The sequence below is a fragment of the Hylobates moloch genome, unplaced genomic scaffold (assembly GCF_009828535.3).
Source record: "Hylobates moloch isolate HMO894 unplaced genomic scaffold, HMol_V3 SCAFFOLD_4, whole genome shotgun sequence".
Lineage (NCBI taxonomy): Eukaryota > Metazoa > Chordata > Mammalia > Primates > Hylobatidae > Hylobates > Hylobates moloch.
In genome coordinates, this window is record NW_026652279.1 from 159025891 (window position 1) to 159049274 (window position 23384).

General features: G+C 43.7%; 2 protein-coding genes across 3 annotated transcripts in view; one reads left to right on the forward strand and one right to left on the reverse strand.

The window, feature by feature from the left end:
• RNF113B (ring finger protein 113B) overlaps nt 1-2148 on the reverse strand; it is a 22131-nt gene extending 19983 nt beyond the window's left edge. The window contains exon 1 of the mRNA XM_058438027.1: nt 911-2148. Within this exon, the coding sequence (XP_058294010.1) occupies nt 1102-2115 (1014 nt within the window). The 5' untranslated portion in view covers nt 2116-2148 and the 3' untranslated portion in view covers nt 911-1101. The remainder of the gene's footprint in view (nt 1-910) is intronic.
• Nucleotides 1-23384, forward strand: part of FARP1 (FERM, ARH/RhoGEF and pleckstrin domain protein 1) — a 314829-nt gene that overhangs the window by 35605 nt on the left and 255840 nt on the right. The gene's annotated exons all lie outside the window — the stretch shown is intronic.

Genomic DNA, 23384 nt, shown 5'->3' on the forward strand with positions numbered 1-23384 from the left:
GGAGTCTCGCTCTGCTGCCCAGGCTGGAGTGCAGTGGCGCGATCTCGGCTCACTGCAAGCTCTGCCTCCCGGGTTCACGCCATTCTCCTGCCTCAGCCTCTCCGAGTAGCTGGGACTACAGGCGCCCGCCACCACGCCCGGCTGATTTTTTTATATTTTTAGTAGAGACAGGGTTTCACCGTGGTCTGGATCTCCTGACCTCGTTATCCTCCCGCCTCGGCCTCCCAAAGTGCTGGGATTACAAGCGTGAGCCACCGCGCCCGGCCCCCTCCTTGGTTCTTAACTGATGTCCTTTATTTGCTGTTTTGGTAACTCTTGAACCCCATCCTCTCCACTCCCTCCCAGTCTTGGTTCTGTCATTTTTTCCTTCTCTGATATCTCTTTTTAGCTTTTTTGAAAAAAAAAAATTAATTATATACAAAACATAAAATGTACCCTTAACCATTTTTAAGTGTTCACTCATATTAACTATATACATATTGATGTGTAACAGAGCTTTATAACTTTTTCATCTAGCAAAACGCAAACTCTGTACCCATTAAACAACAGCTCCCCACTCCCACTCTTCCTAGTCCCTGGCAGCCATCATTTGACTTTTTATGTAATTTTGACAACTCTAGATACCTTATATTAGTGAAAAATCGTACAGCATATTGGTCTTTTTGTGACTAGTTTATTTCACTTAGCACAGTGTCGTCTTCAAGGTTCATTCTAGTTGCAGCATGTGATCCTTAAAAGGATCAGTTTAAATCTTTAAAAGGATTTCCTTCCTGTTAAGGCTTAACAGTATTCCATTGTGTGTGTGTATATCACATTTTGTTTGTCCATTCATCCATCCATAGACGCTTGGGTTGTTTACACTTCTTGGCTTTTGCAAATAATACTGCTGTGAACGTGGGAGTGCACATACCTCTTTGAGATCCGGATTTCAGTTCTTTCGGTTACATACTCAGGCATGGGATCGCAGGAAGACTGTCATCTCTCTCATCTTACCCAACACGCTGCTTCTCCCCAGTGTCCAAACAGACTTGAGTCTTTCTCATCCCTTTTTTTCTAAAAGAACAACAACATTTATTTTTAAATGTGAGAATTATGGGAAACCTAAGCCATGGGAATTGGACCCTCATCGGGGTCTTCTGTGAAATGGGGACTGCCCCCACTTTCTGCAGCCCGAAGCTTTTGCAGTTTCGCCATCAGTTCTTTGGCGGGGTTAAAGATGCCGCCGGTTGGCTGGTCACAGACGTAGCAGCGCGAGGTGGCCCGGAAGTGCTCCAGCGCGCAGCTCTCGCAGAAATAATGCCTGCACTTGGTGATGACTGGGTTTTGGAAGGCCTGGCGACATATGAAACACCTCAATGGTATTTCCTCTTCCTCGCTTCCCACTTCATGGTTTTCGTCCTCGCAGATACCGTAGCGACCCTCTTCAAGCTCCCGTTCAATCTCCCACCCGTGCTTGTAATCGGAACGGTCGTGGAGGAATTTGCAGCTGTCCCCGAAGCCACAGAAGCCAGTCTCCTTGTAGTCCTTGCAGATGTCAGGCTGGTAATCCCAGCGCACAGTGGCGCGCAGGTGCCCTGGCGCACGTATGGGGCCGCTCCTCGCCATTCCCGAGGAGGAGTTGCCCATGGACGTGTCCTTGGGCGTCAGGTACCTCGGGTAGCTGTGGATTCCCCGGTAGATGTGGTCGTGCTCCCGGCCCCGCAATGCCTCCTGGACCCGCTGGCTGCGCTTGAAGATGGTCTGCGTATGGTGCTCCTTCTCGGTGTCCTGCTTGAAGTCAGCGGTGGCCCCCATGTCCTCTGGCCCCACAGGCTTCGCCGAGCGGGTGGACCTGTACACTACGCCGAGGCTCTCAGGCGCCGCCTCCTCGCACCTACTGTCGCCGTGAGCCGCCTTCTGCCAGCTGTGGAGGCCCCGGGGCCTCGGTTCCACCCGCGGGGGCCGAGCCACTGCGTCGCCCTCGTCCCCGCTGCTGCTGCTCTCTCCGTGCTCGGGGTCGCAGGCCGGGCGCTTTCTGAGGCCTGCAGCCCCTTTCCGTCCAGGCTTTTTGAAGAGGAAGGTGCATACCTGGTCTGCCTGGTCGGCTGTCCTTCCTGGAGAAGGTGGCGCTGCCATGTTTGAGTCTCAGGCTCCAAACGGCCGTGGCGTGCGTCACCCTTGCGTTGCCCTTGTGTCGCTGCACGTGGGGCATGGGCCCTCCCAGTTCTAAAAAGCAAAAACAAGTGAAAGAAAAGCTTCTTCTAGGCCAGGCGCAGTGGCTCACTCCTGTAATCCCAGGACTTTGGGAGGCCGAGGTGGGAGAATCACCTGAGGTCAGCAGTTCAAGACGAGCCTGGCCAACATAGTGAAACTCCATCCTTACTAAAAATACAAACATTACCTGGGTGAGGTGGCGTGCGCCTGAAGTCTCAGCTACTAGGGAGGCTGAGGCAGAAGAATCGCTTGAACCCAGGAGGCAGAGGTTGCAGTGAGCCGAGATCACGCCACTGTACTCTAGCCTGGGTGACAGAGCGAGACCCTGTCTCAAATTTAGGAAAAAAAAAAAAAAAAAAAAAAAGTTTCTCCCACCCTTCCCTCCCTTGACCTGCCTCCTGGCCCTCAGATGGATTCCTTGAGAGAGTTATCTTCACTTGCTCCTCAGCTCCCTCAGTGCACACTCATTTTTCAACAGATTCCTAAAAGGCCACGCGTGGAATCAGTCCAGGCCATAGCGAACCGGTGGTGCTCATCCTAAAACACAGGCGCTTGAAATGCGTATTTAAAAGCAACACGCGCAGAAAACAAAAAAAAGATACAAGCAAAAAGTAAGATGCCTATAATCCCTCCCCTCAAAGATAACCACTGTCAACACTTTTCTGTCTATTCTTTTAATCTAACCTTTATTAAAAGACTGTCATATCACACTGCACCTGTGGTTGTGTAGCTGGCTTTCATTTTGAAATAAAAGTAACACATGTAAACGTTTAAAAAAATGTTATCAAGCACTTATTGTAATGGAAATTGACTGTCCCCTGCCTGGCCCCTCCACATGCCAATTCCTTGTACCTAAGATAATGATTTTCAATTTTTTTTTTTTTTTTTTTGAGAAAGAGTCTCGCTCTGTTGCCCAGGCTGGAGTGCAGTTACACGATCTCGGCTCACTGCAACCTCTGCCTCCCGGGTTCAAGCAATTCTCCTGCCTCAGCCTCCTGAGTAGCTGGGATTACAGGTGTGTGCCACCACACCCAGCTGACTTTTGTGTTTGTAGTAGCGGCAGGGTTTCACCATGTTGGCCAGGCTGGTGTGGAACTCCTGACCTCAGGTTATTCACCCCCCTTGGCCTCCCAAAGTGTTGGTATTACAGGCGTGAGCCACTGCACCTGGCCTTCAAATATTTTAACCCTTTTTTTCTTGAGTTTATCTTCAAGTTGTGAAATAATTCATTTATATAATGTAAATGCATTCCAGTTCTTATTTAGCCAATGCATGCCATAAAGTGTTACATACAATTTCTTTTTCTAATTTAGGTTCTGTCTCTTTACTTACTAGAATGGAAGATGAGATTCACCTCACTTGTAGTGCCCCCAAAACACTCGCTGCTGTGGGATGAGGGAGAAGTTGTGTGGGTCTCTCTTCCTAGACACCAAGGCATCCTCAGTTGGAGGAAATGCAATGAATAAGCTTACAGTGTAAAGAACAATTCATCATTTGTCAGTTTTCTCTTAGGATAGTAATTCTAGGTTTTTCTTCAACTGTTACATCCCATCTTTCATGTTGGAAGCTTTTCTAAAATACTTGGTTATCTCCAGCTGTTTATGCTTAAGAGTGAGGTGCCTAAAAGCTGGCTGGAATCCATTGGTATTGTCGGGCTTGTACAGTGGACTGTCCTTTGTGTGATTCAGTTGGAACCTGTCTTTTTTCTGGACACCCCCAGATGTTGGTGTCCATATTAGTCTGTTTTCACGCTGTTGATAAAGACACACCTAAGACTGGGCAATTTACAAAAGAAAGAGGTTTAATGGACTTACATTTCCATGTGGCTAGGGAGGCCTCACAATCCGTGGTAGAAGGTGAAAGGCATGTCTCGCATGGCAGCAGACAAGAGAAGAGGATGAGAACCAAGTGAAAGGGGTTTCCCCTTACAAAACCATCAGATCTCACGGGATTTATTCACTACCACAAGAACAGTATGGGGGAAACTGCCTCCATGATTCAGTTATCTCTGATAATTGGGTCTCTCCCACAACACAAGAGAATTATGGGAGCTACCATTCAAGATTTGGGTGGGGACACAGCCAAACCATATCAGTGTCAAACCATATCGGTGTCCATAGGGGTTCTTGAGTTTCTACACAGAAGATTTATCTCACATTCCACTGTGGGGTGTGATCTTTGCTGCCAGAATTCTGTGATAAGAGCTGTAGAAGTGGGCTGGGAAGGGAAGACCTTATAATTTGGGGTATAAACTTTGACTTCGCCCAGCGCAGTGGCTCATGCCTATAATCCCAGCACTTTGGGAGGCCGAGGCAGGTGGATCACGAGGTCAGGAGATCGAGACCATCCTGGCTAACATGGTGAAACCCCGTCTCTACTAAAAATAGAAAAAAAAATTAGCTGGGCGTGGTGGTGGGTGCCTGTAGTCCCAGCTACTCGGGAAGCTGAGGCAGGAGAATGGCATGAACCTGGGAGGCAGAGCTTGCAGTGAGCCGAGATCATGCCACTGCATTCCAGCCTGGGTGACTGAGCAAGACTCCGTTTCAAAAAAAAAAAAAAAACACAAAACTTTGACTTAATCCCTCATTTTTAGTATGGCATCTGATTCCCACCTTTGGTTGTTCCTGGGCCCTTTGAGCATAGGCCCTCCCAGATTCAGCTTCCACAGAAGAGATATCTCCTGCTTCTGCCAGGCTAGGGAAAAGGTAGGTGCCTGGCTGCATGGGGTGGGAGATTGTGTTAGTTTTGCATTGCTATAAAGGAATGCCCGAGGCTAAGGTAATTTATAAAGAAAAGAGGATTAATTGACTTACAGTTCTGTAGGCTGTACAAGCAGCAGGGTGTTGGTATTTGCTTCTGGTGATGGCCCCAGTAAGCTTCCAGTTGTTGATCATAGTGGAAGGCAAAGGGGGAGCAGGCTGTGTCACATGGCAAGAGTGGGAGTGAGAGTGGGGAGGGGCCACGCACTTCTAAACAACCAGATGGTGAACTCAGAAGAAGATCTCACTTACCACCCAGGGAATGGTGCTAAACCAGTCATGAGGGATCCACCCCCATGATCCAGTCACCTCCCACCAGGCCCCACCTCCAACACTAATCACATTTCAACATGAGATTTGGAGGGAACAGACATCCAAACCGTATCAGAAAATTTTCAGATTCTCAGCCAGTCTTCTTGTGTGGAGCCATATCTGTTTCCGGTGATATTTGATTCTTGCAGTTCCTGGGATTTGTCTTGAAATTGGCGTGCTGCTGCTTGTCATCTCCCTCCGCAGCCTTCAGTTTCAGCCTTCTTCCAAGTTAGTTGAGATTTTTCAGTTCACTTTCTTTCTTCCAAAATATTATTGATGTTCCTGTTTTCTCTGGTGTCTCTTTCTTCTGGCTCCTTTTGTTGAGAATCTGCCTTTGTAAAGGAATGTTTATCATTTTAGTGGGATTTTGGGAGGGAATAGGGGTGAATGTCTGAGTGCAGTCTGCTGTGTTGAATGAGGAATGTTAGTGGGCTGTCTTCACTTGATAAGTATTTTCCACTGTTCCTTGGTATTTCTCCATAATGTGCATTTTAATGCCTGCATAATGATCAATTGTATGATTCTATGATGCCTTATTGTCCTAATACTCTGTTGTTAGATTATGTGTTTCCTCATTTATATACCTTTCCCTGTGTTTACATTTGTTTTCTTAGGGTTGATTCCTACAAACAGAATTACTGAGTTTAAGCATTTTTAAGTCTTCTTTTTTTTTTTAAGGCAGAATTTCGCTCTTGTTGCTTTCTGAAAGAGTTGTATTGTATGTACATCCACCAGACATGCATGGGTGTGGCCGTTTCATTGCAGATAGCACTTTTCCCTGCTGGTTTAGGTCCACACATGTCTACTAGGTGAACGAAAAAATTGGGATGAACCAAATGAGCTTCAGTAATTCTGTCAGCTCACATGTTATGCAGCTTGGCTGTCTGAGGTCACATCTTGGCGCTGTGACCGAGAGCAAATGACGTAACTGCCCTGGATTTCAGTGTTATCCCCTGCGAAGTGGGGAATAACAGGAAGAATAATAAGTGAATAGACTTCAGTTGAGATTTTTGCCTGGCTGGCAGTGATGGAGAAGAGCAAAACCAATAAAGTCAGTTTCTTAGGTAGTAATGAAAAGATTGTTCTTTATTATTAAAAAGTGACTTGTTTGGGAAGAAGCGATACATTCTCATTACAAAAAAAAAAACAAAAAAGTAAAAAGAAATGAAAAACCTCACCCTAAATCTTGACTGTTTAGAAATAATATTAATTAATTAATTAATTTATTTATTTATTTTTGAGAGAGAGAAACAGTCTCACTGTCGCCCAGGGGTGTGTGGCGCAATCACAGCTCATTGTAACCTCAAACTCCTAGGCTGAAGCGATCCTCCTGCCTTGGCCTCCCAAAGTGCTGGGATTATAGGCATGAGCCACTGTGCCTGGCCTATGATGCTAGTAACATTTTGTGAGCCCTGTCTAGAACTTGCCATGGGCATGGGATCTTACTATACATGGTATTTAATACTTAAAGATGTAAAATAAAATAGACTTTAATTAAAGCAAAGGAAAAGAAACTAAAGCAAGATAGAAATGCTGACTTCATTGCAAGAGAGATTAACGCTATCTTTTAGAAACTAAATTTATGATAGAAGATGATAAATACTAAGAGATTAGAATAATTTCTTGTAAACTATGAGTTTGTGAGACTCCTTTGAAAGCTAAAAAAAATTAGAACTGACCTATGCTCCCCTTCTTTCCCAAGCTCCAAAATTTTATCAGTTAATTATGAATTTTACAATGTGAAGGATTGTAACATTTCTATTCTATTCTAATAATGCCACAATTCCCATAGCTCTTTGACTTAGTCCCCTTTTAGGACGGATTCAGAACTTGTTGCTAGTCTTTTTATTGTGTTTTTACCTTGCTTGAGTTTTACATTTTGACTCATTGGTAGGTTCATTGTTTTATTTATTTAATCGATTTTATTTTTTGAGACAGGATCTTGCTCTGTCGCCCAGGCTGGAGTGCAGTGGTGCCATCATGGCTCACTGCTGCCTCACCCTCCTGGACTCAAGTAATCCTCCTATCTCAGCCTCCTGAGTAGCTGGGACTTACAGGCGCACGCCACCACACCTGGCTGATTTTTGTATTTTTTGTAGAGACTGAGTCTCGCCATATTGCCCAGGCTGGTCTCAAACTCCTGGGCTCTAGTGATCCACCTGCCTTGGCCTTCCAAAGTGCTGGGATTACAGGGGTAAACCCAGTATGGCCGCACCCAGCCACGTGGCTTTATTTAGAGAAGCCCTGGTAGGTACTGTGTTCCTTGAGGTCTTACACTTAAGGATAGCTGTTCCTTCCTTTTATATTTGAAGGACAATTTGGCCGAGTACCAAGGTCTTGGGCCACACGTTCTTGCCTTCAGAATTTCTTAGACATTGCTCCCATTCTTTTTTAGCACTGGATATTTCTGGAAGAGAAAGCTGAGGCTGGGTTAATGTTTCTTTTTTTTGCACATGACTCGCTTTTTCCATTGGATGTGCCCATGAGGTTCTCTGATTCTTTTTGAAGGTTAGAGTTTTACCAGCATTGCTTGGGCATTGGCTATTTTATGTCACATTCCTGGTATGTCGTATACCCTAGTATCTGTTGATTCAAGTCTGTCTTTGTATCAGTAAAATTTTAAGATCCTTTAATATTTTTGCATATATTTTGAATGGTGCTCACTTTTTGGGAACCATAGTTCTTAGGTTTTATCTTCTTTGTCTTCTAAATCTAGCATCTATTCTTACTATTTCTTGTGTATCTTTGTCCCTCTTGTTGTTCCTTTTTAGTAATTTTGAGTGATTTCCTTCTTTGCTCTCTGCCTCTGTTTACAGGAGCTTACATTATGTTTTATTGTAGTTGTGTGGCTTCCATTCTGGATTTTTTTTTCTAGTCCATTTATTTCTTCAGCTCTATCAGTCCATTTAAAATCTCTTAGATTGATGACTGTCAGTTCTTTGGAACTTCATATCTAGTCTCTGAGCCCCCAATTTTTAGAAGCACCATTTTAACTTTAATATTTTTGAGACAATGGAAGACTATTTTTTCTGAGCTCTTAGTCTGTTACCTTTGTTTTTCAGGCCCAGATTCCTGGGCATGGGACCTGTGCATCCACATAAGGGTCCACGCTTGGACGAATGCTTCCCTGTCATTGTCTTGAAATTGTTAATAATTTCTGAACAGCAGGCACTGCATTTTCGTTATGCAGCAGCTTCTGTTGATTATTTTTACAAATGCACCTTATTAGCTGCCTTTGCCTGTGTTCTTATTCTGTGGTCGCTCATTGAATGAGGCTGAGCTGTTTGCCGCAAAAACTGGTGTGGGGTATGCTGAGGACTGGAAGGCAGGGATGGGGAGTGTTGTGAAACCTGCTCACACTCGCTGCCTCCACTGTCCTCCGAACAATTGTGTTATTTCTTTTACCTTGAGAATGATCCTCCTTCGGTTTTTGGCTTTTAGGAGGCTTGTGTGTCTCACAGCCAGTTCCCTCAGGGCCCCGGCTCTCTGAGGCTAGGCTTGGCATATGGTGGGCGTGGTGGTTGTTCCCCCAGGCACTTTCTTCACCCTCACTTTCCTTGTTAATCCAGGCCAGGTCATAGGTATTAAAAATGACATCCACATGGTTTCTCCTTCAGTTCCACCTTCCCAGTTAGATTTTAACTTTTAAAATACTTGAGAAGGGAGAGCAGTGTCAGACTCAGAGCCAGCAAGCATTTTTTTTTTTTTTTTTTTTTTTTTTTTTTGAGATGGAGTTTCACTCTTGCTGCCCAGGCTAGAGTGTGGTGGTGAGATCTCGGCTCACTGCAACCTCTGCCTCCTGGGTTCAAGCAATTCTCCTGCCTCAGCCTCCCAAGAAGCTGGGATTACAGGCGCCTGCCACCCCACCTGGCTAATTTTTGTATTTTTAGTAGAGACGGGGTTTCACCTTGTTGGCCAGGCTGGTTTCGAACTCCTGACCTCAGGTGATCCACCCACCTCCCAAAGTGCCGGGATTACAGGCATGAGCCATGGCGCCCGGCCACCAGCAAGCATTTTAATGTGTCATTTTAAAGTTCTGTGCTAATAAGGATGTAGGAGGTTATTTGATTTTTGGAAAATTGTTTATATTATATTAACATGTAAAGGTGCTTTATAAAACAGTATGTGGAGTGTGATTCACCTGTTGTTGCTTTTTAAGGAAGTATGACTCTACATTAAAAAATATTTGAAGGGAAAAAATACCAAAATGTGATTGCCTGGATTCCTAATATCCATCCTGCTTCCCCCTTTGGTGACGGTGTATAGCAGTGGCCAACTCCACAGCCTTTACATTTTCTCAGTGATCCTGTGCTGTAAGGATTTGTGAGGGACTTGTTTTTAAAAAGACTGTTTCTAGTATGGTGTCTATTCTCTTTTGTGGATTAAAATAAATTCATTCTGATGTTTTTGGCAAGTACTTCAAGTGTATTTTAAAATACGTAATTTTATTGACTAGATACTTTAAATAGGGAAGAACCAGTTTCACAACCAGCTCTCTTGAAAAAGAAAAACAAAACTCTAATTCATAGACTTTGCCAGTTTCCATGGTGTAAATATTTCCACCATGGCCAATTACAGGCTACCAACATGACACCATTGCACACAGAGTTAGGAAGAAGTGTGTGGTGGCACATTCCTGTGTAGTATTGTTACCATCCAGATGCAGCAGGCAAAATAACCTCACAATCACAGATAGATAAAAGCAAAATGTAAAACAATTAGGAAGTGATGATTTTTGAGTCTTCATTACTTCTGTAAAATTTATGCTTAATAAATATTGATATAATTTATTTCAGTCTGTATCTTTATTTAACAACTGGCTGGTAAAAATTCCTGACAATTTAACAGCGGGTCCCTATGAGTTGATAACAAATGCTTGAATTTTTAAAAAGGACTTACCAGGACAAGTCAAGAAAGCGAAGCATGCAGGCGTTGGGGTTGGTGAGATATAAAGCTCTCTGTGGTTGGTTCAGGTGTCGTTTTGCCCTAGATCTTTATTTTGGCGGGGGTGGGGGGCTTGCTTTTCTGTTTATGGTTCCTTGTGATCAGAACACCCGTAGAAAACTTGGGGAGATAAGCAAGTGCTCTGCTCTTTAGTATGTAATTTTCTTGGCATTTGAGATGGGATGGTACCTTTCTTGATACCATTCCTGGGAAGCAGCATAGATTCCTTTAGAAACCTTTTAATACATCCCAGGTGATTTTGATTCTGATAATTATTCTTTATTTATTTATTTATTTTATTTATTTTATTTTTTTGAGACGGAGTCTCGCTCTGTCGCCCAGGCTGGAGTGCAGTGGCGCAGTCTCGGCTCACTGCAAGCTCCGCCTCCCGGGTTCACGCCATTCTCCTGCCTCAGCCTCTCCGAGTAGCTGGGACTACAGGCACCCGCCACCACGCCCGGCTAATTTTTTTGTATTTTTAGTAGAGACGGGGTTTCACCGTGGTCTCGATCTCCTGACCTCGTGATCCGCCCGCCTCGGCCTCCCAAAGTGCTGGGATTACAAGCGTGAGCCACCGCGCCCGGCCCTCTTTTTTTATTTTTTGGCTATGGCGGTAAAATATGCATAAAATTTGATGGATTTTGTTTGTTTGTTTGTTTTTTTGAGATGGAGTCTCGCTCCGTTGCCCAGGCTGGAATGCAGTGGTACGATCTCAGCTCACTGCAACCTCCGCCTCCGGGGTTCAAGCAGTTTTCCTGCCTCAGCCTCCCAAGTAGCTGGGATTATAGGTGCGTGCCACCATGCCCGGCTAATTTTTGTAATTTTAGTAGAGATGGGCTTTTTCATGTTGGCTAGGCTGGTCTCGAACTCCTGACCTCAGGTGATATGCCTGCCTCGGCCTCCCAAAGTGCTGATATTTCAGGCGTGAGCCACCGTGTCCGGCCACATTTACTGTTTTGATCGTTTTCAAGCATGCAGCACAGTGGTATTCAGTGCATTCACATTATTGTGCCACCATCACCATCATCTATCTCCAGAACATTTGGTTTTTCTTTTCTTTTTTTTTTTTGAGACGGAGTTTCGCTCTTGTTGCCCAGCCTGGCTGGAGTGCAATGGCGCGATCTCGGCTCACCACAACCTCTGCCTTCCTGGTTCAAGCGATTCTCCTGCCTCAGCCTCCTGAGTAGCTGGGATTACACGCATGAGCTACCACGCCCAGCTAATTTTTTGTATTTTTAGTAGAGATGGGGTTTCTCCATGTTGATCAGGCTGATCTCGAACTCCCAAATTCAGGTGATCTGCCTGCCTCAGCCTCCCAAAGTGCTGGGATTACAGGCATGAGCCACCGCGCCCGGCCCTCCAGAACATTTACCATCTTTCTCCTCTCTCTCCTCTGCCCCTGGTAACTCTTCTACTTTTTGTCTGTCTGAATTTCCCTGTTCTAGATATCTCATGTAAGGAGCATCATATAGTAGTCATCCTTTTGTGACTGGCTAATTTTGCTTAGCATAATCTCTTCATGCTTCATGTTGTAGCATGTGTCAGAATTTCCTTCTTTTTAAAGGCTGCGTAATAATCCATTGTATGTATATCCCACGTTTTGTTTATCCATCTATTTGTTGCTTCTACGTTTTGGCTATTGTGAATAAAGATGATATGGGCCGGGCGTGGTGGCTCACACCTGCAATCCCAGCACTTTGGGAGGTCGAGGTGGGCGGATCAGTTGAGGTCAGGAGTTCAAGACCAGCCTGGCCAATGTGATGAAACTCCATCTCTACTAAAAATACAAAAATTAGCTGGGTGTGGTGGCATGTGCCTGTAATCCCAGCTACTCAGGAGGCTGAGGCACAAGAATCGCTTGAACCCAGGAGGTAGAGGTTGCAGTGAGCCAAGATCACGCCACTGCACTCTAGCCTGGGAGATGGAGCGAGACTCTGTCTTAAAAAAAAAAAAAAAAAAAAAGCCATTAACACACACATACAGATATATGTGTTCATATCCCCCCTTCCATTTCGTTTGAGTTTATACCCAGAAGTGGAATCACTGTATCCTATGGCAATTCTATATTTAATTTTTTGAGGAATCGTCATTCCATTTTCTACAGCTCATTCATTATTTTTTGACCTGGAAACTAATGTATCTTTCCAAAATGATTGCACTGACTTGTATCCCTTCCCTTGCAGGTAGAATGTCTTTCTGTGAGCCTCTTTTTGGGTGATGGTGTTCTTTCAACATATCTCATATTTGAATGTTGACACTGTAATGTGATAGCCCAATTAAGAGTGGAGATACTGTCACATAAGGCATCATATGATAAGTGACAGAAGAGAAACACAAGATGCTTTGAGCTCCCAAATAGAGGGGAATGGGAAAAGTTTCATGGCATTTGAGATAATCTTTGATAAAGGAGCGGAATGTTGGCAGGTGGAGATGTGAGGGAGGAGGATCCAGGCAGTGGTAAGGAAGGGGGCTCCGTGTCCTGGGAAGAAATAGAGAAAGTCTTGGAAGGTAAGTTCGTGTCACCTTACAGGGCCTTGAATGTCAGGCGAAATAACTTACTCAACTTCGTAGGTGATGAGAGCTGCGGAAGGCTTTCAGCAGGAGAGCAACGTGGTTATAGCTGAGTGGAAATCGTTTTAGTCCAGAAGTTGCTGGATTACCATATGGAGCTGGAGACTATAGCTGCAGAAACCATGTGGCTGTTGAAATAATCTAGTGGAGAGGGCTGTTGGGGACATGTACAGTTAGTTACCTTATTTTCATTTTCCTCTTGTTGATGTAATTTCTGTGACCAGAGTCTTGTTCCATTTTAATCTGTAAAGCCTGCTGTTCAATATGACGTGTAATAAATGTTGAACCCTCTTTGAGGAGTCAGTCCAATCATTAAGACAATTATTTTGACTTGAGACAAAGAAAATGAAAGTCCTGAGGAAAAGTGTTCACATTTGCTATTTTAAGCTGGGAGAGCAAATGTTCTCAGAACTCTGTGGTCCCTTGGATTGGGTGCAGTTTGCTCTGCTGAGCATGAGTTGGCAGCCCTGCCCGCTTGAACATGGCTGCCGCTCGTTCAGGTTGAGTGGACTCTCCTGGTAGGGCCGAACACCCCTCGCATTTCGGCAGCACCCACATGGGCCTCTTGTTCACAGGAGTGTCCTGAACAGAACAGTTTCTGTGAGAAAGAAGCCTTCATAAATATTTGTTAAAGAAGTTTCAGGCTGGGTGCGGTGGCTCACACCTGTAATCCCAGCACTTCGGGAGGCCGAGGCGGGCGGATCACGAGGTCAGGAGTTCGAGACCAGCCTGACCAACACTGGTGAAACCCCATCTTTACTAAAGATACAAACAAAAAAAAATAGCCAGGCGTGGTGGTGTGTGCCTGCAATCCCAGCTACTCGGGAGGCTGAGGCAGGAGAATCGCTTGAACCTTGGAGGTGGAGGTTGCAGTGAGCTGAGATCACACCATTATACTCCAGCCTGGGCGACAGGGTGAGACTCCTTCTCAAATTAAAAAAAAAAAAAAAAAAAAAAAGGATAAGTTTTCTAGATAGAAAGGAGAGGCTAAGATGTCTTCAGGCTTAAAGTAGTGCCCTTGTGCCTTGACTGCTTCCTGGGCTGCCCAGGCTGACCTGCAGTTCCCCTGTGGGCCTCACTGTGGCTCTAAGGGAGGCGGAGTCTGCGGTGTCCACACCCCCTGCACTCTGAAGGACCCTCCTTCCTTGAGAGAAGTCCCTGCAAAGTCCTCCTTCAGAAGTGTTTGGGGGGTGAAACGGGGACACATGTCCTGCACATCTGAGGCTTATCATATGGGCCCAGGCTCCTTTCTCTCATTGACACCGATTGACCTTATATGTGCTGAAGACAGTCTTTGGCCCTGGACCCAGGATATTTCTGAGGTTACAACTCCAGGTTGGTGGCAAACCGATAAGGCCTATGAAGGCTCGCAAGCTCCCCAGGTGTCAGATGGGCCTAAGGGCAGGAGAGTGTGTTTCCTCCTGTCCCTGTTGTGTGATGCAGGTCACTTCCCATGATGTCAACGGTGAATGGCCCGGGCTGGGTCGCCTGACGGGTGCTGGTCTGTGGGAATGTACTCCTTAACCAGGAGGAAGAGCCAGGTGTGCCCAGTGGCCAAGAACATGAACCCATGCCCCCTTGCAGGGCTTCAAGTAGATCAGGCAGCTGGGGCAGATTTCTTAAGGCTGTGGTCAGAAATGAGTACTTTTTTTTTTTTTGGTTATCATAAAGCAGTACAGGAAAAGCACTTAAAATATATTTAAGGCCTTTAATGCATAATGCATTCTTAAATAAATGTTCTTTGTCTACCTAAATTACCATGGACTGTTTCAGGCCACGTTCACAGAAGATATTTTTTAATTTTTTTGTGCTATACTTTGGTCATTGTAACAGGCAGAGAAGAACAGCTTTTGATGATGAGAGAATCATTAAAGATTCTGTTAAGAAACCTGGTATTATAATGAGCAGAACAGAAAGGGATTTGAGTATGTGATAAATTAGTTAACCAGATTATATAAATTGTAGGAATAGAAATTCCCTAACCAACCAAATATGTATTCAAATTAGATACGTATTCGAAAGGGAGAATATTTACTTATTATTGCCATGCATATTATAGAAACTTCTCAAGTCAGGCATTGTTGAATTTTCAATTTAAAAACTAGTTTGAGGCATAATGTAATAAATCTGTTTTGCATTTTTATTTTCAGTTTCCCAGGAAGGATTTCGGTTATAGATAGTGTATTATCACAATTTCAGCAGCAACAGTTGAGATTTGTGATTTCTGTTAACCAAAGCCTTTTGGGTTGGCTATTCTTGTTGAAAAACTTAATTAAAAATTATTTTTTGCTGCTTATTTAAAAAATTTTTTACCTTTTTCATGCAAGTTCTCTGCCTTCAAATTATGCCGTGTTTCCTTTACTAGAAATGTCTGTATTTAGTGACCGAACTTTGCCCTTGTCTTCTGTTCTTGGCCAGTTGCCACTCTCCCTCCCCCTCGTCCCTGTACCTTTGGTTCTCTTGACCCTGTCTGTAATGGCTTTATATTAACTTTTCTCTTTTTGAGCTGATCCGCTGAAAAATTTTAATGATGGTGGGATTAAAGAGATCCCCACTTCTTTGTCATTTCCTTTAAAAATATTTTACAATTTTCTCCTTTTCTACAAGGTTTTTTTTGCATCAATATAGGAGCAATTATGGTGCGAACCTTTTACAACGAACTCTATTCCTGCATTGTACCTCCACACCACCAGGGTAAATGGTAAAACTCTGAGAAATTCCCTTTTTCTCAGGCTGTTGTTTCTAGAGATACATTCATTATAAATCAATGTTAGAAGAAGCTCCTACCTCAAAGTCTTTAACTCTGTATGTGTTTATTTTGTGCTCTCGCTTATCTTCCAAACTTACTAGAAGCAAAATCAAGGTTGACTGATGGGAAATTTGCAGGGTCCCTTTCCTTCCCAGCTGGGAAATGGGTAAGAAGCATCAGATGACATTTCTTTTTATTTACTTATTTATTATTATTTTTAGAGACAGGGTCTCGCTCTGTTACTGAGGCTGGAGTGCAGTGGCACAATCATAGCTCACTGCAGTCTCAGCTCCTGGTCTCAAGCCATCCTCCCACCTCAGCATCCTGAGAAGCTAGGACTATAGCTGCATGCCACCATACCCAGCTTAAGTGTTTTTTTTTTTTTTTTTGGAGAGACAGGGTCTTGAACTTCTGGACTCAAGTGATCCTCCCCGCTTGGCCTCTCAAAGTGCTTGGATTACAGGCATGAGCCAACATGCCCACCCTCATATGATATTTCAAGTAGATCTATGAATGATGGTTTCCATGATTTTCTTTTTTAAAATAAAAACAGTGACATAAGTAGTCCTTGACTCCAGAATACCAATTACAGGTGCTCTGGATGTACGGACACTGCATCTTATCACCTCCCCTGGTCCTGCCCCTGGCACCATGCCCACCCATGCCCAATCCTTCCTAAAAGCAGAGTTGACGCGCAACATGGCCAGGACCTTTCCTCTCCCGCCCGACACTGCTGGAGGCATTCAGGGAACTCCCCGGCCTGCCCCAGCTGTTGTGGTGACCTCTGATGCTGCTAGGTTCCCCATAATGGTGCCTGTTTTTCCTATTTCCAGGAGCTTCAACCTGTAGAACCCTTGACCGTACTAACCTTTGAGAACACTGCCTGTGTTCTCAACATCAAAGAGCAACCTTGGGAGTCTCTGACTGGGTGAAATGAGCATTGGGGATGTTGAACTGGGCTTCAGAATATACTTTTCAACAGAAACGAAACTAAATAGCAGTTAGGTCTTGTTCACAGTGTTGTTAAGCTTCATTGTGGTGAAATGGGCTTTCCAGGGTTGACCTGAGAACTCTTCCACCATGTAATGGTGGAAAATGCTTTGGGGTACGAAGTATTCATCAATATAAGAGTAAATATTTGGAATATAAACCTGTCCATAATCTATAGACTACCAACGTGAATTTCATCTCAATTATGAAAGCATTCCGGGAGACTATGCTTCTTCATTTTATTTTCAATATTTCTTTTTTTCCTTCCTGTAATATAGCAATAAGACCAACCTCTTAGTTAAATAAATTTCGCCAGGTACAGTGGCTCATGCCTGTAATCCCAGCACTTTGGGAGGCAGAGGCAGGCAGATCACCTGAGGTTAGGAGTTCGAGACCAAGTTGGCCAACGTGGAAAAACCCCGTCTCTACTGAAAATACAAAAGTTAGCTGGGTGTGGTGGCACATGCCTGTAATGTCAGCTACTCGGGAGGCTGAAGCAGGAGAATCATTTGAACCCAGGAGGCGGAGGTGGCAGTGAGGCAAGATCATGCCACTGCACTCCAGCCTGGGTGACAGAGCAAGACTCTGTCTTACATAAATTAAATACATAAGTAAATAAATAAATTTTAGAGAAAAATGACTTGTAGTCCTGAAACCCCAGCAAGTCAAATTCTTTGCATCTGACATTCAGACACTGTGTATTCCTACTCATTGTGCAGAAGCAATTTTTAAATTCTTTAAAAAAAAACAACAAAACTTTAACATCATAACAAATTGAGTCTGTGTTTCACAGTCTTCATGTTTGATTTTTGAGTGTAGACTGTTCTAGGCAGCAGATACGCTACAGTTTGGTTAACCTTTCGTTGGGTTTGTGTTTATGGCCTTTTTATTGCTTGTGTTTATAGCCTTTTTATTCCTTGGGATGATCTCCCAAAGCCAAATTCCCATAAGTGACAAATTATGGGTATTTATGGTATTGGTCCACATTGATTTCTGTGTGTGGTGAATCACATTGCCATCAACCCCAGCAATGCAACATTGACTGTTACTTTTTTTTTTTTTTTTTTAAGATGGAGTCTCGCTCTGTCTCCCAGACTGGAGTGCAGTGGTGTGATTTCAGCTCACTGCAACCTCTGCCTCTCAGGTTCAAGGGATTCTCCTGCCTCAGCCTTTGGAGTAGCTGGGATTACAGGCGTCAGCTATGACGCCTGGGTAATTTTTTGTATGTTTAGTAGAGACAGGGTTTCACCATGTTGGCCAGGCTGGTCTCGAACTCCTAACTTCAGGTGATCCATCCACCACAGCCTCCCAAAGTGCTGGGATTACAAGTGTGAGTCACCGTGCCCGGCTGACTTGTTATTCAACTTTCAAAATGATGATCTCCAGAAAAATTTCCTGGGCCATTTTAAGAGAAATTATTGATTATAGGCAGCTGTTTTAAATGGATGAGAAAAGTGAGGAAGCCAGAGAAATTTGCTTGTACAAGTAATAAAAAAGAACTTGGTCCGTCTTAATTTTGAGTTGGTATTTTATCAAGTGAAGTAGATTTAATGAGATGTCTGTGTTTCTTCACTCCCTCACCTAAGCCACAAGTTGTATACGTGTCACACACACAAACCCCAGCAGGACGTGTCAGCAACCATTCACAAGTAAGATGCCATGCTGCCAGCCCTTGTCTTCCAATAATTATGGTTGCCAATTACCAGACAACCAGACTCTTCTTTTTTTTTTTTTGAGATGGAGTCTCACTCTGTCGCCCAGGCTAGAGTGCAGTGGCATGATCTAGGCTCACTGCAACATCTGTCTCCCTGGTTCAAGCGATTCTTCTGCCTCAGCCTCCCGAGTAGCTGAGACTACAGGCGTGCGCCACCACGCCTGGCTAATTTTTGTATTTTTAGTAGAGACAGGGTTTCACCATATTGGCCAGACTGGTCTTGAACTCCTGACCTCGTGATCCACCTGCCTTGGCCTCCCAAAGTGCTGGGATTACAGGCGTGAGCCACTGTGCTCAGCCAAGACTCTTCTTACATATGTTTATTTCCCCTCATAGAAGCAGCCAGCTGACTTATTTAGAGCAGCTTGTCAGAGTGAGTGGGATCGTAGTCTACGAAGTGATGTCTTGTGTAGAGCAATGGTGTATTCCTGTCAAATTTCCTGCTGGCATTTCTTGGTGTTAGTGTTTTCTTATCCAAAAATAGGGCTTGCATGTCATTAAAACCTTCATTGAAGCAATTAATAAAAGATTCTGGTAAGTTTCTGGAGACATTCTTGAATTATTCAAAACTCTTTGGGCATATTCTTCAGGTAGCAACCTACTTTGCTGTACCTTCATCCAGCCCCAATTCCTGTCTCCTTCACAACCATGTCATGCTTGTTCCTTCCAAGTGTCTTGTGGAAATCCAGCTATGATATGGCTCTAACAGTCTCCTTATCTCCCAGCCTAGACATCTGTCAAAGACAGAAAGGAGATGACTGTGGCCTGATTTAGTCTTAATGAAGCCATCTTAGCTTCTAGTGATCCTTGCTTTGTTTCCTGACTCCTTTTATTTATGACAGTCCATTTGGACAGTAGTCTTTTAGCAGTATATTTTAATTTCTTGAACTACATAAAAATTAATAGATTCTTTAGTTTCATTGCCTGTTTATTTTCTAGATGGATTTTATTTTGCTTTATCATGCTCTATAATGCATTCTTCATGGATTTTTGTATTGCTGAAAATTTGTATATGAATAATTTTATTTTTATTATACATCATTTTATTTTATTTTATTTTATTTTGTATTTATCTATTTTTTTGAGACGAAGTTTTGCTCTTGTTGCCCAAGCTGGAGTGCAGTGGCACAATCTCGGCTCCTTGCAACCTCCGCCTTCCGGGTTCAAGCGATTCTCCTGCCTCAGCCTCCCGAGTAGCTGGGATTATAGGCGTCCGCTACAATGCCTGGCTAATTTTTATATAACTAGTGGAGACAGGGTTTCACCATGTTGACCAGGCTGGTCTGGAACTTCTGACCTCAGGTGATCCAGCCGCCTTGGCCTCCCAAAGTGCTTGGATTACAGGCGTGAGCCACTGCGCCTGGCCCCTATTTTTTAAAATTTCTTTTCATAGAATACATTGCACATTATATGCCCAGTGTTCCATTATTGGAACGCTAAGCATGTGGAAGTTATTTATATCTTGTTCAAAGTCATCGCCAAGGTCTGATTTTGCAATTCAAAACATTGCAACCTCAGGCATAAATGGGTTAGTGATTGCCATGGTGGGAAAATAACAATTTATTACTTAGAATTTTATTTTTGTGGACAGATTATTTTAGATCAAGTAAAACACATTTGAGAATTAAGTCTCAGTTTAGAGTCTGTAATATTTTGATACATCAAGGGAGACCTCGTCCTTAAATGGAACTTCTCTATATTCAGAAGCTCTCCAAGCCTTTCTTTCTAGGATTTAGAAATTCATAATATGAGAGATCAGCATCTCCTAATTTTAAAGTGTTCCTAGTGTGTGTAACCATCAGTGGCTGGTATCTACTGAACAGAGGAAGTTTTCAAAAATTAAACGCTGACTGATTTTCTGCAGTTTTTATTCAGAATGTGCTTGGCCTTCCCAGCCCCGTTTCACCTTTCTTGTTTTTCGCAGATGCTCCAAGTAAAGCTTTCTTCTTCAGGCACTTAGGCCATAGGGTCGTTGTGTAGAATCGGGAGTAATGATGCAAAGAAGCGCTTCAAGACTGGCCCTTCTTATTATGTAAAAGCACTTTGTGGGAAAGCGAAATGATTTGAGTGAAAAACTTGTATTTCTCAACAGTTACAGAAATAGAGACACTGTGCTTGGATGTTTCATGTCAGACCGTGGCCTGTCCTTTTGGTTGGAAAGTGACTTGGGACTTAGTCCTCAGTTCCACTCCACTGTCCTTTTTCCCTTTTGTGATGTGCGCCTAAGGATGCTGCTCGATCTGCCTGTTTAAACCAAGGTGTGATTTACATGGGAACTGAGTATTTGCTTTGGGGAATATATGTATTCCATCTGGGCTTGTTTGTTTGGTTGGTTTTTGCCCACTAGTGTCTACTGTGTGTGTGTCTCAGTATTACTCGAAGCTCTGCAGTTTTAAACTATATTATTTAAGGGCAGTGAGTTTGCATGTGCCCTGAGTGTGTTTAGTTCTAACCCAGACTTCAGGCGGGGCATCCAGAGCATTGTTGGAGCGCCTTTCTGATTGCACCAGAAAGGGAGGGCAGTGGGTGCCATAGTGCCTTTCTTTTGTGGGTACTCAGTGTATTCTCTGATCCGCTAGGTCAATAGAGTGTTCCCTTGCTAATGGAAGGGAGAAGGGTTTTAAGACATTTACAACTTTCATAATTTAGACCCATACAAAGACTACTGGCCAGGTGTGGTGACTCACACTTGTAATCCCAGCACTTTGGGAAGCCAAGATGGAAGGATCGCTGCCCCAGAAGTTTGAGACCAGCCTGGGCAACACAGTGAAACTCTGTCTCTACAAAAATTTTAAAAAATTTGCTGGACGTGGTGGTACAGCTACTCAGGAGGCTGAGGTGAGAGGATCACTTGAGCCTGGGAGTTGGAGGCTGCAGTGAACTGTGATCATATCACTGCACTCCAGCTTGGGTGACAGAGCAAGACACTGTCTCCAAGACATATTACTAGACCTCTTTATAGGTCTTTGTAGGTCTAGTAATAATTCTAGTACACATTTTGATGATTTGATAGGTTTTCCCCTTACGCATCCTCAGTAGCTTAGTGATTTGCCCAGCAGCTTGATTGGCACTTTTGTGCTCAAACAGGTGAGACGTTTGGGGAGACTTTGTGATTGCATCTAAAATGACTGAATCAAAGTCGCTGGATGGTAGAGAGGGTGACGGCTTTAGAAATCATCATGTACAAGAGGGCCCTTGGCATGGGAGTTGAGACCAAGCACTCTGGCACCAGCCTGTCTGCATCTGGTCCCATGTCTGCCACTTACTAGCTGGGTGACTGTGGGCAATTTAATCTCTTGTGCCTCAGTTTCCTCATGTATAAAAAGGGGTCAGGGTAGTGTCCGTCTAATGGCGGTTGTGAGGATTAAATGAGTTAGAATTTATAAAGCTCTGAGAACAATGCTTGCCATGGAGAAAGTGCTACGTAAATGCTGGCTAAATTAAAATAATAATACTTACTGTGTTTGCACATTCCATGAATGAGAAACCTAAAATCCAGGAAAGAGGAAGTTAATTTTACAATACACTGAAAATGTCAAAAGTTAGGATTAGAACCAGGCCTCTCTTGGCTAGTGATTTTTCTCTTTGTCATGCTGCAGAATGACTGCAGTCTGGTGGTCAACCTGATAGCGCCTAAGTAATTTTCCCTCCCTTTCAGCAATCCGCAGCAACAATGTGCTGTTCATAATCATTAATTTCTTCAGTAGACATTGTTTAATTAAATGCCTTATCAACCAGGCTGACATTTAAACTCTCTCATTTTCCCACAAGGGATTTCACTATTTTATTACATACTTTTTTTCCTTGACATTTCACTATTGTAATTAATCATTAATTCTAGTTGAAGTATTCCAGGACAGGGTACCCTTTACACATCTGTTGTATTTTATAGTATCCTTTGGCTTATAATAATACTGCATAGTTTATTTATTGAAGAATATTGAAACTGTTAGAAAATTGTATAGTCTGCTTTTTAATGGCTTTATAGAAATTGCTTTTCTTTTCCCACCTTGAAGGAAGCCCTATCATTTCTAATTTACTGAATTTGGTAAGCTTTAGGAAATGGCTTCCTTTTTCATAAAGTTGTATAAGATGGTGATGTTGGCCGGGCGTGGTAGCTTACACCTGTGATCCCAGCACTTTGGGAGGCCAAGCAAGGTAGGAGGATCACCTGAGGTCAGGAGTTTGAGACCAGCCTGACCAACATGGAGAACCCCTGTCTCTACTAAAAATACAAAATTAGCCAGGCTTGGTGGTGCATGCCTGTTATCTTAGCTACTCGGGAGGCTGAGGCAGGAGAATTGCCTGAACCTGGGAGGCGGACGTTGCGGTGAGCCAAAATCGCACCATTGCACTCCAGCCTGGGCAACAAGAGCGAAACTCTGTCTCAAAAAAAAAAAAAAAGATGATGTAATTCATTCCAGAATAGATGTCTGTGGACGATTACACAGGATGCAGGTAACATTTACATTTTGGCATGTATTTCTTAAGCATCATTTTCAGAATGTCCAAAACTTCAGTGGAAAATGGTAGAGGGTAGGAGAACTTTTTACTAAAAACTTCCTTAATTTTTTTTTTTTTGAGACGGAATCTGGCTCTGTCGCCCAGGCTGGAGTGCAGTGGCGCGATCTCGGCTCACTGCAAGCTCTGCCTCCCGGGTTCATGCCATTCTCCTGCCTCAGCCTCCCGAGTAGCTGGGTCTACAGGCGCCTGCTACCACGCCCAGCTAATTTTTTGTATTTTTTTTTTAGTAGAGATGGGGTTTCACTGTTTAGCCAGGATGGTCTCTATCTCCTGACCTTGTGATCGGCCTGCCTCGGCTTCCCAAAGTGCTGAGATTACAGGCGTGAGCCACCGCGCCTGGCCAAAACTTTTTTATTAAATAATGAGGCTGTTGGGAATATACTGACTTGATTTGGAAACAAACTTAATAATTCTTTACAGTTTATTAAAGAAAATACCCATTGGTGTTTTTTTCTTTTACATAGCTTTCCAGACACATTTTTATTCATTAAGTCCTGTCATTTTCTCCTGAACTCAAGGAGGCAAGTTATCTCTCTGATAAGGACCTCAGCAATCAGCTGAATTACCTGCCAGAGGCTAGATAAGGGCTTGACTGAGCCAGAAATTGACAGCAGAGTGTCTGCCAGTG